Consider the following 17,351-nt stretch of genomic DNA (forward strand, 5'->3'; position numbering starts at 1 on the left):
TGATGGGGGAAACAGTTGTGCTTCTTATGCTATGTCAGATATTTACCGATACATTAAAACTCTTTGTATCACCTTGAAATACAACCAATTATCTTCAGCACAGTTTACTGATTAGTTGGCGCAACTGAATCCTTTGGGCGACTATAAAACTGCAGCAGAATGCTAGCAATTAATTGATGACGTTTTTTATATTGTCACGCGTTCTGTGGGGCTAGCACCCACCTGTCCTTTTAATACCAAACTCTTCCCTTTCGTAAAACAAGGCATGTACAGAGCCGTGCACGTATACCCCTGCGCTATTTGATTATTTTGTCACCGCATGTCAGTGTGGGCCCAGAACTCTGGGGGTGCCATCTACATTTCTCCCTATAGCCCGATCATGGCGACCGGCTTGCTCCTATTTGCGTGTCTGCTGTCCATCGGCCATGCCTCCCTTAGTGAGACAGACGAGGAGTGCCCTTCCTCTGCCTTCGCATGCAAAACGACCGATGATTGCATCGATTTGGCAGATAGGTGTGATGGTGAAATAGATTGTCCCGACGGCTCTGATGAAGAGTGCACGGCTCCAGATTGTTTGTCGCCCGATGTTTTCGGCTGCGACGTGGACGCACGCTGTCTATCACGCGCTGTGGTATGTGATGGCAATAGTGATTGCTCAGACGGTTCAGATGAAGACAATTGCCCAAGCAAAGAGTGTTACTTCACTAGCTATTTCAGGTGTAAACGCAGTGGAGTATGTGTCCCTCCAGAGTGGCAGTGTGATGATGATGTTGACTGTCCAGACGGTTCAGATGAAGACGATTGCACAACAAGCCAAGAGTGTAACCCCGGCAATTTCAAGTGTGAAAGGAGTGGAACATGTATCGATTCAGAGTGGCAGTGTGATGGTGATGTTGACTGTCTAGATGGTTCAGATGAAGGAGATTGCACAACAAGCCAAGAATGTAACCTCGGCGATTTTAAGTGTAAAAGCAGTGAAGTATGTGCCCCTCCAGAGTGGCAGTGTGACGGTTGGGATCAATGTCCGGACGGTTCAGATGAAGGAAGTTGCCTAAGCCAAGATTGTAACCACGTGTACCCCGGCATTTTTACATGTAAGACTAGTGGAACATGTATCTCACCAGAGTGGCAATGTAACGGTGATGCTGATTGTCCGGACGGTTCAGATGAAGAAAACTGCGCAAGCAATGAATGTGTTGACCCATCCGATTTCAAGTGTGCACTTGGTAGCAGGTGTGTCCCTCTCTTGGAGCGATGTGACGGTGCCATTAACTGTGCAGACGGTTCAGATGAGGAAGATTGCACGAGCCAACAGTGTTTCTACCACAGCTTTTTCAAGTGTACAAGTAGTGGAACATGTATCTCACCAGAGTGGCAATGTAACGGTGATGTTGACTGTTCAGACGGTTCAGATGAAGAAAACTGCGCAAGCAATGAATGTGACCCAGACTTGGAATTCAAGTGTGAACTTGGTAGCAGGTGTGTCCCTCTATGGGAGCGATGTGACGGTGCTATTGATTGTCCGGACGGTTCAGATGAGGAAGATTGCACGAGCGGGGATTGTTACCACCCCGACTTTTACAAGTGTGAAAGAAGTGAAACGTGTGTCCATTTCGACTGGCATTGTGACGGTACTGTTGATTGTCCAGACGGTTCTGATGAGGAAAATTGCCCAGGCCAAGAGTGTATCTTCCCCAGTAGATTCATGTGTAAAACTAGTGGACAATGTGTCTCCGGAGAGTGGCGATGTGATGGTGAAATTGATTGTGCAGGAGGTTCAGATGAGGAACATTGCGAAAGCCAAGAGTGTAGTGAAGCATGTAGTGAAGCATGTGTTCCTCCAGGGTGGCTATGTGACGGATTTGCTGATTGTCCAGGAGGCTCAGATGAGGAAAACTGCACCACCAACACACAGTGTAACATCCTCGTCGAATTTGATTGTGAAAGTAGTGGAGTGTGTGTTCCTTTAGAGTGGCAGTGTGATGGTTACAATGATTGCCCAGACGGTTCAGATGAGGAAAATTGCACCAGCAAAGAGTGTTATTACGACGACGATGTCAAGTGTAAAACCAGTGGAGTATGTGTCCCTCCAGAGAAGCAATGTGACGGCCGTGTTCATTGTGAAGACGGTGCAGATGAGGATAATTGTACAAGCAAAGAGTGCTACCCCCCAGGCGATTTCAAGTGTAAAAGTAATGGAATATGCATCGGACCACAGTGGCAATGTAACGGTGGTGCTGAATGTTCAGACGGTTCAGATGAGGAAGATTGCACAAGCAAAGAGTGTTTCCACCACAGCTTTTTCAAGTGTAAAAGTAGTGGAATATGTGTCCCTCCTTATAAACAATGTAACGGCAATACTGATTGTCCAGACGGTTCAGATGAAGTGAATTGCACAGGATGTTATCGCCCAGACGATTTCAAGTGTGAAAGTAGTGGGAGATGTATTCATTCATGGCTACAATGTGACGGTTCTAATGACTGTCCAGACGGTTCAGATGAAATTTGCGCAGCCGATGATTGCCCCTTGCCCACGCTTTTCTGTGAACTCGGTTCCTGCGTCCCTGAGACGAAGCTCTGCGATGGTGTCCGTGACTGTTACGACGAGTCCGATGAGAGTGGCTGCGGTAAGCTCACATTCTCTTGATGTTTATTCTTCGGTGGAGTGGCGGGGTATATTGCAAATTATAAAAATTGTTTGGCAATTCACAATGATACGTTATTACTACATACTAATCGTACATCAATTAGGTATTATTTTCTTCTTATTACTACATACTTATATACTACCACCATTATTATCATTTATTACTTTAGAATATCACATTAACGGTAAAAGCTGTTACGGTGGAAAAAAGACAACGTGCATCATCACACGCAATCTAGTAGACGATATGCCAAGTTAGATGCTGATGCAGCAAAGGGATCGTGAGTTGTAGCTGCGAACGTGCGAACAACTCTATTTACAATACTCCTTCAGGAGGTGACCCTCCTTCCCGGAGTAATGATGGGTATTCATAGTCGTGAAATGTGTAAGTTAGTGAGAGGTGTTCATGTAATTTGTATAGTTATGCAAAGATTAAGAAAATGTGGTTTATTTTCATAATCAAGATATCTTATGGATGTATGAAGCTTCCGAACTCTTGTTTTGAATGTTCCCGCCCGTCTGTCTGTCTTTTGCATAAAATGTACAAGAGCTCTAGATATTTCATGGAGGTAGAGGTCTTTGAACTTTTTTGTGTGGTTGCATTCTTTTATTTTAACAACACACATACTTACATAGATTCCTTTTTGTGTTTTGGCAGTATAAACATGCATTTGGCCGGTATCAAAGAGCTAGTCAAGTGGTAGGTTTACCACTTTAAACGCTCCTGACGTTATATGTTGTACAGTGTGTACCAGTGCCGAGTTCCGATGTGGAAACAGCAGCAGATGTGTGGCACTGTCTGGAGTGTGCGATGGCGTCACCGATTGTGAGGACGCGTCTGACGAGCTGATGTGTCGTGAGTTCCTTACAAATCACTAGGACTACTGGACGGAATATATACAATGAAATTAGCATGGCTTACTAGTTAGATGGCATGAGACAGTGGGCACATGGTCCAAATGTGTCAGGAGCCAGCATGATAACCAACTTTCAGTAGCTTGAAAATATTTGCTAAACGTAATGCTTCTGTCTTGGTGTTGTTGTAAATTTGTAAATCATTTCCCATGTAGGGATGAATGGGAAATAAATCATTGATATTCCTGAACACTTTTGCAATCGTAATTTTGGGTTGTTGTTCAAAAAGCTGACTTTTCATTCGATTCTATATTGCTTCAGAGTTCAAATTCTGTGCAAAGAGGGAGTTGTGGCAGTGTGACAGCGGCGAATGCATCGATACCGCCTCGGTGTGCGACGGAGACAAGGACTGCTCTTCTGGGGCAGAAGAAGAGAACTGCCACAGTTAGTTCTAATATGGACAATATAAAACTGGTCCATATTTTATATATATTTCTCTGCGTTCTTATCAATATCATATTTGTATAACAATAGGATCAGAACAAATGGAGAAACGGGATAAAAACGGAGAAGAAATTTCGCAAAATATTCCAGATAATTTCACATTTTTTTATGTGTATCACTTCATCGCTACTCAACTATCATTGTAGTTGTATCGTTGGAAAGGCTCACATATTTTTGCCCGGTGACCTCATTGTTACAATGTGTCATGTGGTTTTGGCGTACGTCCGAGATTAGTTGAGTGGCAGGTTGAGGTGACCCGGGGTCGAATTTGTTTCCGCCGAGTGACAGGAAGCACAGTTTCAGGAAGTGGAGGTGGCCTGGCTACAGAGTTGGCAGGATAGGGACGCCCCGTGTTTTATCAATAGTGTACTCTTAAAAGACAGCTGGAATATTATTGAAGATGAACCTGAGCAAAAAAAGCATTTAGAAGTAAAACAGGAAATTAACAAAAATTGAATGTTTCATTGAAGTTTCTTGTTCAGTTCCATATAAACAGCTGTCAGAGTCTCCGCCTTGACGTTCCCAAATTTGCTGATCTGTGTCCATCGAGTTTAAATGTCTGAATATGTCCCGCTGATTCTGTCAATGATGTTGTTGCTGTGGTGGTTGATTAATACTTTCTCATACACATTACTTACAGCTCCCTGCAATAGTCTCCAGCTGGAGTGTGACGCGAGGTGCCTGCCGAAATACCGCGCCTGTGACGGGCTGGAGGACTGTTCGAATGGGGAGGACGAGATGAACTGTACAGTCGGAGGTGGGGGTCAGTTAGTTCAGGCTTCGGTCCCAATCCAATTGGAAAAGGGGCCTCGTCGGGTAGTTAACGGGCTTTTTTTTGCACTTTCGGGCGTGACCCCTGCGTGGCCCCATGGGATACCTTGCGGCTGCCGGGCTATGTTTGGGCCCGGCAGGGCCCCGCGGTGACTTTAACTTGGACTTAGATTCCAAGCGGGACCCGTGAACAAATAGACACCGTGAGCTAATCATGCAAGCACCACGGGGTCCACCGGGACAAATTTCTGGCTTTGGGGCCCGGCCAGAACTAAGGGCGCCGGCGCAATTGGGACCGAAGCATTACGTGTGTTCGTCATACAAAACCGTTGTAGGGAAGATAAATGTTGCAATAAAACGACTTTTTACTGACGAATTTGTAGAAAGATTTTGTAGAAAAAAATAAGAATTCTTAAAAACTCCACCCACACAGGCTGTGGTGCTAAGCAGTTCTCCTGCGCGGACGGTACCTGCCTGTTGGAGTCTCAGCTGTGTGACAACCTGACGGACTGCAGTGGAGGGGAGGACGAGGAAGACTGTGGAAGTACGAGAAGTCAGATCAGCTTTCACCATACACGAGGCGCCCCATCTACTCACTGCACGAAAAGTGGGATTTACCAATGGTGGTGAATGTCTGGTAGGAAAGCAAACATTACCAGACTTACCAGGCATTTATCACCATTGGTAAGTCCCACTTTTCGTGCAGTGACTGTTACTGTACTTTGTCAAATCACAGCTAGCGGGGTCGCGTGGCGTAAAGGCATCTGAATCATATGTACGTGAAAAGCGTCTTAGTTTTTATTTACAAGTAGTACACACAAAGTCTTACAGCTTACTTTTTCTTCACAGTAGCCCCACCTCCTGGATTCCCGCTTGGCTTGGCGAGTCGGTACATTCCCGATGTTTACGTCACTGCCAGCTCTGAGTACAAGTTGGAGTTTGCCCCATCCAAGGCTCGGCACACGCCTCCGACTATACCAGGATACTGCTGGGTACCGAGTTCTGTGGTGGACCAATGGCTTCAGGTACCTGATGATATATTCATTCGTTCTTTATTGAAGAATCTAGAACGCAGTTATGAAGAATATTGTTCTGTTATGTTGCATCTGGAAGCTGAATGCCACGATGATGACGAATCTGTTGAATATGCATGTTTGACTGCAGGTTTACTTTGGCAAGACGACTGACGTCACCGGCGTGGTCATCAGTGGAGGCGGTTCGAACTGGGACTTGGGTAGTTGGGTGACGTCATTCACCCTGGCCTTTAGCATGGACGGCACTTCTTGGACACCATACGAAGGCATTAGCAACAGCATACAGGTGCAGGTGGAAATAATTTACCTTGACCTAGAAGGGATGTTGAGAAATACAAACATGCGAGAGTTGCTTAGTAAATATTTGGCATCGCTCAAATCTTGTTTTGTCCCTGACTTATTTGATAGGCTAATGACGCCCTCCAACTGGTAGCAGCCTCGTAGCTGAGCTCTTGGCTCTAATTAGTTAGCAACTGGGAGACCCCGGTTCAAGTCCCTGGGTCGTGAAATCTCGGTTTGGGCTGCACTCGGTCTTTCAAAAGGGACGTAAAATTAGGCCCGGGGTTGAAGGACGTGCCTCGAGCGCGTTGAAAGGGAGGAGTTAGCAACCCATCCCTGTAAAAAATATACCCTACGACTGAAACAGCAAGATAACTTGCTGCGTTTTCTTCTACAAGGATCTGAAAGAACGAAGGAACCATAAAGTTATGGAACCGTTCTGGGCCATAGTACATGTAGTTTGATACAATCAATGTATGATTATCGATCACTCCGCCACAGTGAGTCATTCTGCATCAGTCTTATCATATTTGTGAAGAGTTTTGCTTATTATATAGTGTCTGGCGTTTTTTTCTGTGCCCTTGTCTTTACCTGAACCTATTTCTTTCTTGCGCAGGTTTTCCAAGGAAATCGAGACCGGTACAACAAAGTGAGTCGGCCTCTCCAACATCCGGTGACGTCACGCTACATCCGCCTGTACCCCACCGGCCACGAGGGCTGGGTTGCCATGGTGATGGAGGTGTACGTCACCAACGGTTAGTCTGCTGTAGTTCTGTAATCAGACGGTCAGGTCCAGCTGTAAACAAGAACTTGGCACCATGATATTTCCAAAAAGCTCAATTTCATTATGTACCACGATTGAAGCATCGACTTAGAGGATATCGAAAATGAATGTCTATGTTTTGTTGCTAAAAATGAATTAAAAAAGTGCGCATGCAGTATCCTATATTAGAATAAAAAGCGCTAACCTCCTTTACCGCAGCATAAATTTTCCAACTGCATTTGTATGTCTGTATTCGTAGTTTTATAGGACGATTCAAGGGGGCTCCTTAATGTTATATAACCACTGTTGTCTTCGACCAGAACTCCAACCCTTAATAACATCCCGCTGATCTCTTCAGACGAAGACACTTGGTTGAAGCAAGACGACTATGTCCCCCTGGGAGTCGGACTTGATCCTGACGGCCCTGCCGCGGTTCCAGACCTCGCCATCAGTGCTTCATCCCGAGGGGAGGACCTCTACCCGTGGCAGGCACGTCTGAACAACGGGGAGGGACAGCAGCAGGGAGCGTGCTGGTCTCCGGGTCTGGGCGATGACACAGAGCAATGGCTGCAGGTACTTATTGTCTCAGTTTTAGCTTGTAGCGTGCGTAGTCCAGTGGTTAGCGGCCCTGACTCTGGAACTAGAAGCCGTGAGTTCGATTCCGGTTGTGTCGCTCACCCGACATGCAAGCTACCGGAAAAGGTTGCAGTCCTTATTAGGACGCGACAATAAGCCGTGGTCCACCGTTCATTGTTCTTGTTGAAAAGAGCTAGGGTATTTCCCTGGTACAATGAAGTGTAAATACTATACAAAGTGTGTCTGTCACTACCAGTGGAAGAATAACTCTTCAGTGAGCTAAACTGAATAGAGATCACTTTCCTTTCCTTTTTGATCACCAAGTTCTCAGCTTCACATCGCGCGCGGCCGAGAAATAAGGTGCACAGCTACGATTTCTGGGTATTGTTGTCCAATATGAAGTCTTTTACCAATATCAACCAAATTTCAAACCATTGTAGTCATTACTTTCCAGTCGACGTAATTTGGAAACATGTAGGTGACTTTATTTTGAATTGCCACCGGGCTTAGAATTAATAAGGATACTATTTTCAGAACTTGTTGTAGATTCAAAAATGGACTAATACCTGTTTTATTAACGAACTAACAAAAACCGCATCTCCTCAATGAAATAGAAAAGAAATGAATTGATGTTCCCCTTTCATACTCCAGGTGAAGCATGACAAGGTGTACGAAGTTGTCGGTGTCATCACCCAGGGGGCTTACAACATGGACTACTGGGTCACGTCCTACAAGCTGGCGTTCTCTGTCAATGGACAATGGACAATGGACACAGACAATACCCGGGACAGTGATGATGAAATGGTCAGTTAGTCTACACATTATGAATACAAACAAGGTAACATTCAGAAACAGAGGTGTTGATGAAACATTCATTAAGAATATCAGCTGGCAGCTAGAGCTGGCATATTGACAAAGGAAATCTGATCTGTTTGTAAAGCTTATTCTAAGTTTTTTTTGACAGATTTCATGGTACCCTCATCAGTAGGTGTACAATGCAAGATTTTCTTTTTCAGGTGTTCCAAGGAAACGGCGACAGCCATCGCTACGCTCGCAACCTGTTGGACAACCCAGTATTTGCACTCTACACTCGCTTCTACCCCCTCACCTTCCACAACCGGGTTGCACTGAGGGTTGATATTCTTGTCAAATATGGTCAGAAGTCTTATCTATTTTATATCAATTCATGTCTTTGCATGATAGGAAGGTGATACTATTCGCTGATACTATTGTTCTAGTATTCAACAATATATCAACTAACACGAGGGAAAAAATACAAAAACGTTAACCCTTCTCCACTGAGCTAGACTGTTTACAATAAATACACTTACAATATGATTGTAATTTATTTTACACTTGAACATTAGCTCGCCTTTAGAGGTATGTTGTCCTCTCAACCACACACCAACAGAACTGAAAACAGAACCTCCTTGTCATATATTTAGATACAAATTGTAGCTAGCATGTGCACCAATTACCATTGATATTCCTTACCAGGTTCCGGTTGTGCGTCGCACGAGGTCTTTTGTAACGGGGAATGTCGACCAAGGGAAAGTCTCTGTCGGGTCTTCGACGGATGTTTGCCGCAGCTCTATAACTATGGAGACAAGTACATATAATCACTTTGGAACTTTTCTTATTTAAATGAAAAATTAGCATGTCTGTTGCCAACGTTTTTACGAGTTTTGTGATGAAAGTAACATTAGATATTGTGTAAGTTTTCCATTACGTAGTTGAACATATACTGTTATGTGATTGTGAAGTAATTGTGCCGTCGTAAGTTAGTAGCCATAGTAATCATGCTGACAGGACAATACAATATGATCAGGCGGTAAAATGAATACAAATCAATGCTTGAACTCTATCTGCTAGCGGGTAAAGAAGCTGACAAGAAATAAAGGTCTCATACATCTTTAAAACATTTTGGGGTTTTTGTGAATTTCTCAATGCCACAGCCCTAGCCGTCACAGAAGTTAGAGATCCTCCCCTTCCCCCCTTTCCCTGCTATCTCCCTCTCTCATTCGTCGGGGACGGCTGACCAGTTGTCTATGGACTATACCACACTTCTTCTATCTCCTTGTGATGCTGCAGTGCCTGAAATCTCCATATTTCTTCGGATCCTCAATAACTACCCACATGCAGATACATGTATTTACAAACACAACCAAAAACAGTACCCTCGTCAGAAGTGAACCACCCTCCCGGAGGTAACCACACAAAACACATTGGATGTGAATGAAAAGAAGAAAAAAAACTTGTGTTGCAGACCAGTCTGTGAGGACGTGCTGGAGGCAGAGTGCGGGCTGGAATTAGCCATGAAGTTGGAAGACCTCGGATGTTTGGGTTCGTTGTCTCATCCTCTATGAATATGACTTAATATTTGTCATAAACGTAAGTTATAGGTCTATCGCAATAACATGCTGACTGTCATAAATAGTCAACTACACATGTAGGCATGGTGAAACCCCAATGTACAGATGAGTTGTACAAGTGTTGTGTATGCAAGCTGTGGGAAGATTGTTTCTTGGCACTAACTTACTTTACTTTGATAGAATATGAATGACTCGTTGTTTTTCATATCTTTTCCTTTAAGACATCGACAGTTTTAAGTGCAATTTTTTCGCCGTATACGTAAGGGATCTATTAATTCAAACAAAAATATTGGTCTGCAGATAAAGAAATGAATGGAGATTTGCCCTGGTATAACATCTATATCTTTTGTCATAAAAATGTTCTTACAAATGATATCATGTCTATAATGACACCTCCGTCACTTATTCTATTATTGAATATTGAAGCAAAAGATTTGTTGGTTGTGATACCACGTTTTATTGCAATAATTCGTCTTACATGCTTTTTTGTCTTCAAATTTGAAAATGTAGCGTAAGCACTATCTTGTTTTTACCTTCGCCGGGAATGTATGCATTCGCGGTAAGGTTATGATATCGGTTACGCCAGCTGTAAAGTGGGTCCGTATGTATGTCGAGATCATAAGTCGAGAGAACTTTGACGGATCTTGCTGATTTTTGGTAGGTAAGTGGCGGTCGTGGGAACGAAGGTCAAGTTCGAAAATGGTTAACCTGGCGTTTTCCTAAAGTGCTCCAGTGGACTTTTTTTGTTAGTGTGTTTGTATGTAGACAACATAACTCGACGTATTGATGATGGATCTGCATGATTTTTGGTGGGTACGTAGAGATTGTGTAAACGAAGCTCAAGTTCAAAAATGGGTCACATGGCATTTTCCTGCGGTACTGCAGTGGGCTGTTTATGTATGCGTATTTGCTTGTTGACCGGATAACTCGAGAAGCTGTTGATGGTTCTGCATGATATTTAGTGAATAGGTAGATTTATTAATGGGGAAGGTCAAGTTCGATGATGGGCCTCCTAGCAGGTACTTTGGGTACTGCAGTGTAGCTTCAAAGTTTGAGGTCGAATTTTCTGCAAGTGCTTTGGTCATGATTTTTGTGTGGTAGATAGTCCATGCCACATGAAGTAAGTTGTGCACGTTTGGGCCCTCTAGCGGCTTGTTTGGAGCTGCAGCGGGTGTTTTTAATTTATTTGTTTTGACCTTTGGACATGAATAACTAGACTTATGGTCAACAGATCGTCTTGATTTATGGTATGTAGATAGCTCGATTAATGATTTACATAATTGAATATTCATTATGCAAATCAGGAGCTAATTTGCATAATTAGCAAGGAAAGTTTATAAATCTGCTGCCTTTAAAAATAGGACTCTCAAACATGTGACATATATAGCTGAAAAAGAGAGAGGTATCGATAGATACCAATAATGCTAATAGCTACATATTTTGCATAATTAATGAGAAAATACTAATTGGAAATACCACAATAGTAAATGATTGGAATTTCATTTTTGTATCATTAGGAAGTTAAGTAAAGGTGAACAATATCAGACAAAAATCATGCATGACAAGGCCTCATTAACATAATTTATAAGGAAATGTCTACAATTCCCTTTCAATTTGCTATTTTTAAGTCTATATATTCAGGTTAAATTGCACTGATAGGTGACCTAGTTTACCGGAGCAGGCTCCCTGTGAGACGTTCCTGGAGGACACATGTGATAGTTTACTTGCCTGGTGCAGGGCTCTGTTTGGGGTCAGGGAGGTCACACGGGCATTTAGACACAGCAGCCTTACGATCTAACGCTCTCCTTGTTGGAAGGTATAGGTTTGATAAAAACTGATCGATATGTCGACTATGAAAATAAGGGCATAATTGAAGCAAATACATTGCCAACAAATTGCCTTATTTTCTGTAGTAAAGATAAAAGTTATGATACCAATTAAGCAAAAATATTCTTACAGTGATTATTTTTATAACTCTTGGGAGAACCCGTGTAGGTATAGGTATGGGTTTGTTTTAAACTTTGAAAGAGAATACTAGTAACTCAAGAAGGCGATGACGGATCGTCATGATTTGTAGGGATGTACATAGTTTGAGTGATGATTTACATGATCGTATAAGAATCATGCAAATCAGGATCTGTGATGTGAAAAAGTATACAAACCCTTGCAATCCATTGTAGTCAAACACGTGACATGTAACTGAGAAAGAGAGGAATATTGATAGATATCAATTATGCAAACGAATACCTAATTTGCATAATTTATGACAAAATACTATAATTCCAGAGTGGTAAATGATGGGATTTCATTCTTGTGGCGTTTGGGAGATAATCAAATGTGGACGTTATCAGACATAAATCATGATGGCCTCATTTACATAATATATGAGGAAATGCTACAATGGCCCTCTTTTCTAAGATTTTACTTTAATGCTGTGTTTTGTGTAGAGAAAAGGATCACTTGAAATTCATGCAATCGAGGACCTTATTTACATACTGAGTGATAAGCATTCACTCGAAAAGGCTAACATCAGTCGGCGAAGGTATGAGGTCGTGGAACTCTAGTTTTTGTTGTTTTTTGCTCATATTTTTTCGTCCACACTCATAAACTTTGGAGTTTGCAGATGAATCCATAAAATCTGCTTGTAATGGATAATTTTTGACGGACACAAATTACCGCCTGCGCCACTCCGCTCATACCTGTATATCAGAAAATGACTGTCACTTCTTTGCCTTGTAGAAATCGACAGCCAGTTCAGCCCGTGTGGGGATGGTGACGTGTTCCACGATAGTCAGGCTTGTGACGGCACAGAAGCCTGCTCAACAGGGGAGGACGAGGCACACTGTGACGGTAAGACTTCTCCGGGCATCTCCCAGCAAAGAAATCATACAAATTTAGTTTGAAAGAGCTGCAAATATGCTACGGAGATACCCTGATGTAGCAGCAAATTCTTCTGATGCCTCTTCTTGGCTGTCTTGCTCCCAGGGTTAGACTGGAAAGAAATGCTCAAATACATTGGCAAGCTTATACACCTACCTGCAGTATTGTTATTTATATGTTTTCTGCTCCTCTTTCTACTTTGATTTCTTGGCGCTGAACCTGATCCTACTCAACGCGGTGCTTCAACCTGATAATACTCAATGCGATGCTTGAAACTGATCCTACTCAATGTGATGCTTGAACCTGATCATACTCAATGCGATGCTTCAACCTGATCATACTCAATGCGATGCTTAAACCTGATCATACTCAATGCGATGCTTAAACCTGATCATACTCAATGTGATGCTTCAACCTGATCCTGAACCCAATCTAATGCTGATGCTTGAACCGTATCCTACTCTGTATAATGCGTGAACCTTATAACCCCTTCTCAATATACGAGTAAAGCGTGAACCTTATCCTACTCAATGTAATGCTTGAAATTTTATATTTAGTATCCTGCTTCCGATAATGCTTTAACTTTAATCTACACATCAGTGTTATAATCCTACTTAATATAACGTATTTGAATCTTATCCTACTGAAAGTATTGCTTGAACCTTATTCTAATCAATAGAATGCTTGAACCTTATCATACTCAATAGAATGCTTAAATCGTATCCTACTTATTAAGTTGATGGTTGAATAGCTTGTACATGTATATGGCTAATGCCTCTTTGAATCATCGACAAAATCACCATCGACTTAATTGTATTTAATGAGACATGAGAGCCACACTCACATCCTGCACATTGTGTTTCCTTCAGAGTGCGCGATGGAATGTCCGACTGGCTCAGGTGACCCCTGCATCCCGAGGGGTTGGATCTGTGATGAACTAGAGGACTGTTTGGATGGGAGGGACGAACGAGGGTGTGTGCGAGGTAGGTGTTGGACTGGAGACTAAAAGAAGGATACATCATTGTAAACCTTGTTTTTGGCTTACGATAGTTTTGCGTTACCGTTGGTGCCAGTCTCCTCTCCCTTGGGTTCCTTCACAGTCCAGTCGGCAGATATCATCCGGCTTTGCCCTCGAATTGTGCGCTGTCCCAACAAGGGTGCAATGGTTGTTGGGGAAGGGGGTAATAAAGTAATCATGGTTGCCCCCTGTACAAAAGACTGGTTGTGTCTTCCCATAAAATCCGATTCTTCTCTCAAAAGTTAATTAGAGATTGAAGCACAAATGGAATTTTGATATTATCATCCAAAATGAGGGCTTACTGCAGTGTGACGATAGTTGTAGTCCAACACAAAGAAATTTATAATTTGTCAGTCTAAACTATGATTTCTTGGACTTTGCCTTGTTGTCATGGTCTAAATGTGCTGTCTCTTCCCATGACAGGAGTGCCCAAACACTGCTTTTTCACCTGTCGCAACAACGTCACCTGTTTGCCGACACGTCAGCTGGGGGACGGGCATCCGGACTGTCCTTACGGCGAGGACGAAAGACCCAGTGACAGTAAGTCACAACCGTAATGATCAGCTGTTGTAATGTGACGTAGTCTTTACACAGTTTACATGATAGGTGTAACTGTGTCGTGGTTGCAGTATACTGTATCTGTCCACGACCCTCGAGTCTGTGACGTAGTTGTAAAAAATAGTGCACCCTGAATATTGAACCGTATGTATAGCAATAGTCTCTGAGGCCAGTAGGTACCTGCATAATGCCATTGCAGACTCTGCAGTGTAGAAATTTTCAAACGTCCTAAATAATATACATGGAATCTGTCACCAGCTATCAAAGTAAGGAATGTATCCATAAAAGGCATTCGAATTTGCCTGTGTCAGTTAAGAACCATGCATTTTTTTGTGGCGAAACTGAAAGCCATCCAGCATCATTAGCTTGGATTTCAATATATGATGGAGGCGTGATGATTAAATGTTTTTTGTACAATGATCTTAATGGATCATTGATCTTCAAATCTGTTGATGCAGTTAAAGAGGCTTTGGGTGAGAAGTGGGGCTCCTGCATCTTCTACTGCAGGTCCATCTACGGTGACGCGTCGTGCGTTCCTGACGCGTTCAGCTGTGACGATGACGCGGACTGTTTCGAGGAAGAGGACGAGCAGGGCTGTGGAGGCGTCACACCTACGGCAGAAGATTGCCCAACGTTCTACTGTGGCCTGCCCGGCTCTATGGACCCGTACTGCGTGCACAGTCATCTGATCTGTGACGGATACCCGGACTGTGCGGCAGGGGAGGACGAGCAGGGATGCGGTAACGCGGACAGCGTGTCCACTCAAGCCAGTACCACACCGAGCGTCCGGCAGACCGCAGAACCGACAAGTGGTCAAATATCGCCCGAAGATGAAAAAGGTACTAAAAGTCATGATTATTCTCAATTTTGCAACATGATATTTTTCCCAGTACCCTACTTTTCCTCAGGAAATAGGTTTATGCTTTTCAGTCAATAACGACCTATCGACCACTTACCATTTGAAACTCACGCAGGGACAAATTTTTAGGGATTTTTTCTCCAACCATTTTTTCCAATTTGAAAACACTTGTAAAAGGATTTCCTATTTTTCCCTGTATACTCTAATATGACAATGACCAAGGATCCTGGCTAGCGTGCAGATTAGTCTATGCCCTCATGTATCAGGGTTGATGAGACAAGATAAAGCAGTATATTTACAAATCCTGATTACATCACGGAGCTATGTGGTCTCCGAACTCTAGTCAGCTTCATGTTTTTCTCCTGCTCTATGGGACAAGATACATACTGATTAACTCTCGTAAAACAAGTGATCACTTTATTTGGTTCATACGATCTCTCTAAAGACATATCATGCGGTTGGTAGCGTGACATTTTTTTCGACTTGTTGAATTTTGAAGGCATGCTCTACTCTCCAAGCAGAGGTGTAGCTCCGGCTGGTTTTTGACGTGTTTTTAGGCGTTTTTGTCACGTGACAAAGTAGAAAGCCGGACAAAAACGTCTAAAAACACGTCAAAAACTAGCCGGAACCACACCTCTGCTTGGAGATAGAGTATGCATGCTCTAGAATACACTGTCTACAAGATCAGATCACCACTGATCATGCATGATGAAGCCGGAGTCACCACGTGTTTAATCCAGCTAGCTGAGGTGCATCAATCCCCGACTTATGTCCAAGTAGCTCCCTTCCTCCGTTCCCTCCTACGGGACCACAGCCACCGTGAGGCCTTCTCTGCTGCCTCCTGAATGTTCAGGGAGCTGTTTGGAGTGTACAGTGACTATTTGTGTTTACTTTTTTTCGTTCAAGGGCTGGATGCAGGGAACCATGGCCATGGGTCCAAGCCCCCGGCCATGATATGGATGACAGCCGGTACACTGATTCTCTACCACCTGGCTTTCTAATCAGTGCATTAGATCTCGGATGTAAAAATGTTTTGTGTCCTACAGCATTTCTAGATACTAGAAACACTTACTGTGTTGAAACTTTAGAGAAATATATCAACAAGTTAACTTGAAATCCGCTACTTTTGTTATACCTTGTCCAAACTACTGTTTTGAATGTATTCTAATATTGAAAAGTCTAACGTTTAATTTGTATTGAAGTTGGTGACTGTAGAATTTATCACTAAGGTGTTTTGGCTTACATAATATACATATTTCGTAGTGGGCAAATATGTCACTAAGAATCTTGGGTAATATGACCAGACAATTTGCAAGATAACCAGAAATAGAGAAAACTAATAGAGTAGTATAGCATGACACCAAGTGATAGAAATGGATCATTACTTAGTTTAGCCTTGTCACATAATATTACAATGTATTTGAATGAATGCTTTCAATAGAAAATATAGACAATATGTTCTGGTTTTGTTGTACACAATCGTCTGGCAATGATAAAGTTAATGAGAAACTGAAGGTTGGTCATGAGAGAAAGTTTGCTTTTACTATTAGCCTCTGATGGTTATCATTGATGCCAGTCATACTTGGTATTCAACTAAGATCAAAGGTCAAAATACATGTAAATGCAACGGGACTTTGACCGCTCCTATTGACTATTTAAGCAATGCCATCTTTCCCATGCACAGTACGGACAAACATTTGAATCCGTAATTGTCTTATCAAAGAAGTTCAAACGACAGGTGAATGAGAGTTTGTCTGGGTTTCAGCAGGCTATAGATGCCTTGTCCACGAGTGTGTATGTGTATGTATATGTATATTTCTGCCGATGAACTGAATGCCACGGCTGGGTGCAGTACTGGTGACAGCCGCTGGGAGGGGTATGTCGCACGCCAAAGGGCAAATAAGGGCAAATCCCATAACGCCACCGATGTTGTAACCTTGAGAAAAGGAACTTTACACGACTTTCCCCACTCCATCCAGGCGTAAAAATGGGCTATTATTCTCTACGTGGCGCTGTTGATATAAGTTATAAAAACTTGAGTGCAGTGCCACACTGTTTTGTCTGCCCAAAAGCAAAATAATTGTCAAAAAAGGGGCAAATAAGAATAATTCATTGATAATAGAGTGTATTTTGGAATTTTTGCGTGTTTCATTTTCTTTCAATCCATCTACATATTATTAAGTAAAGACAATAATGTAAGACTTGGTCGTTATTTGTACAATATTGTCCAATAGT

The 17,351-nt window shown here is 42.7% G+C and overlaps 2 protein-coding genes across 2 annotated transcripts; both read left to right on the forward strand.

The window, feature by feature from the left end:
* Positions 1 to 379: 379 nt before the first annotated feature.
* Positions 380 to 7,712, forward strand: LOC136435061 (low-density lipoprotein receptor-related protein 2-like). Its single transcript, XM_066428242.1, has 10 exons — positions 380 to 2,627; positions 3,393 to 3,503; positions 3,824 to 3,946; positions 4,647 to 4,763; positions 5,211 to 5,321; positions 5,627 to 5,802; positions 5,942 to 6,097; positions 6,707 to 6,845; positions 7,212 to 7,426; positions 7,686 to 7,712. Exons 1-10 carry the CDS (start codon positions 380 to 382, stop codon positions 7,710 to 7,712), a joined length of 3,423 nt encoding a protein of 1,140 aa, XP_066284339.1.
* A 376-nt stretch (positions 7,713 to 8,088) lies between these two features.
* On the forward strand, positions 8,089 to 17,073 carry LOC136434249 (low-density lipoprotein receptor-like). Its single transcript, XM_066426979.1, has 9 exons — positions 8,089 to 8,233; positions 8,446 to 8,584; positions 8,927 to 9,038; positions 9,696 to 9,772; positions 12,541 to 12,651; positions 13,551 to 13,664; positions 14,123 to 14,239; positions 14,716 to 15,096; positions 16,023 to 17,073. The coding sequence occupies exons 1-9, from the start codon at positions 8,138 to 8,140 to the stop codon at positions 16,115 to 16,117; spliced, it is 1,242 nt and encodes a 413-aa protein (XP_066283076.1). The 5' UTR covers positions 8,089 to 8,137; the 3' UTR covers positions 16,118 to 17,073.
* Positions 17,074 to 17,351: the final 278 nt, after the last annotated feature.

The sequence above is a fragment of the Branchiostoma lanceolatum genome, chromosome 5, assembly GCF_035083965.1.
Source record: "Branchiostoma lanceolatum isolate klBraLanc5 chromosome 5, klBraLanc5.hap2, whole genome shotgun sequence".
Lineage (NCBI taxonomy): Eukaryota > Metazoa > Chordata > Leptocardii > Amphioxiformes > Branchiostomatidae > Branchiostoma > Branchiostoma lanceolatum.

Bases quoted from the DNA above. Each gene is read 5' to 3' on its own strand.
- LOC136435061 (XM_066428242.1), top strand. From the start codon at position 380: ATGGCGACCGGCTTGCTCCTATTTGCGTGTCTGCTGTCCATCGGCCAT. The intron at 2,628-3,392 runs GTAAGCTCACAT...TATGTTGTACAG, and splicing joins GTCCGATGAGAGTGGCTGCG to TGTGTACCAGTGCCGAGTTC. The intron at 3,947-4,646 runs GTTAGTTCTAAT...CATTACTTACAG, and splicing joins AGAAGAAGAGAACTGCCACA to CTCCCTGCAATAGTCTCCAG.
- LOC136434249 (XM_066426979.1), top strand. From the start codon at position 8,138: ATGGACTACTGGGTCACGTCCTACAAGCTGGCGTTCTCTGTCAATGGA. The intron at 9,039-9,695 runs GTACATATAATC...CTTGTGTTGCAG, and splicing joins CTCTATAACTATGGAGACAA to ACCAGTCTGTGAGGACGTGC. The intron at 14,240-14,715 runs GTAAGTCACAAC...CTGTTGATGCAG, and splicing joins GGACGAAAGACCCAGTGACA to TTAAAGAGGCTTTGGGTGAG.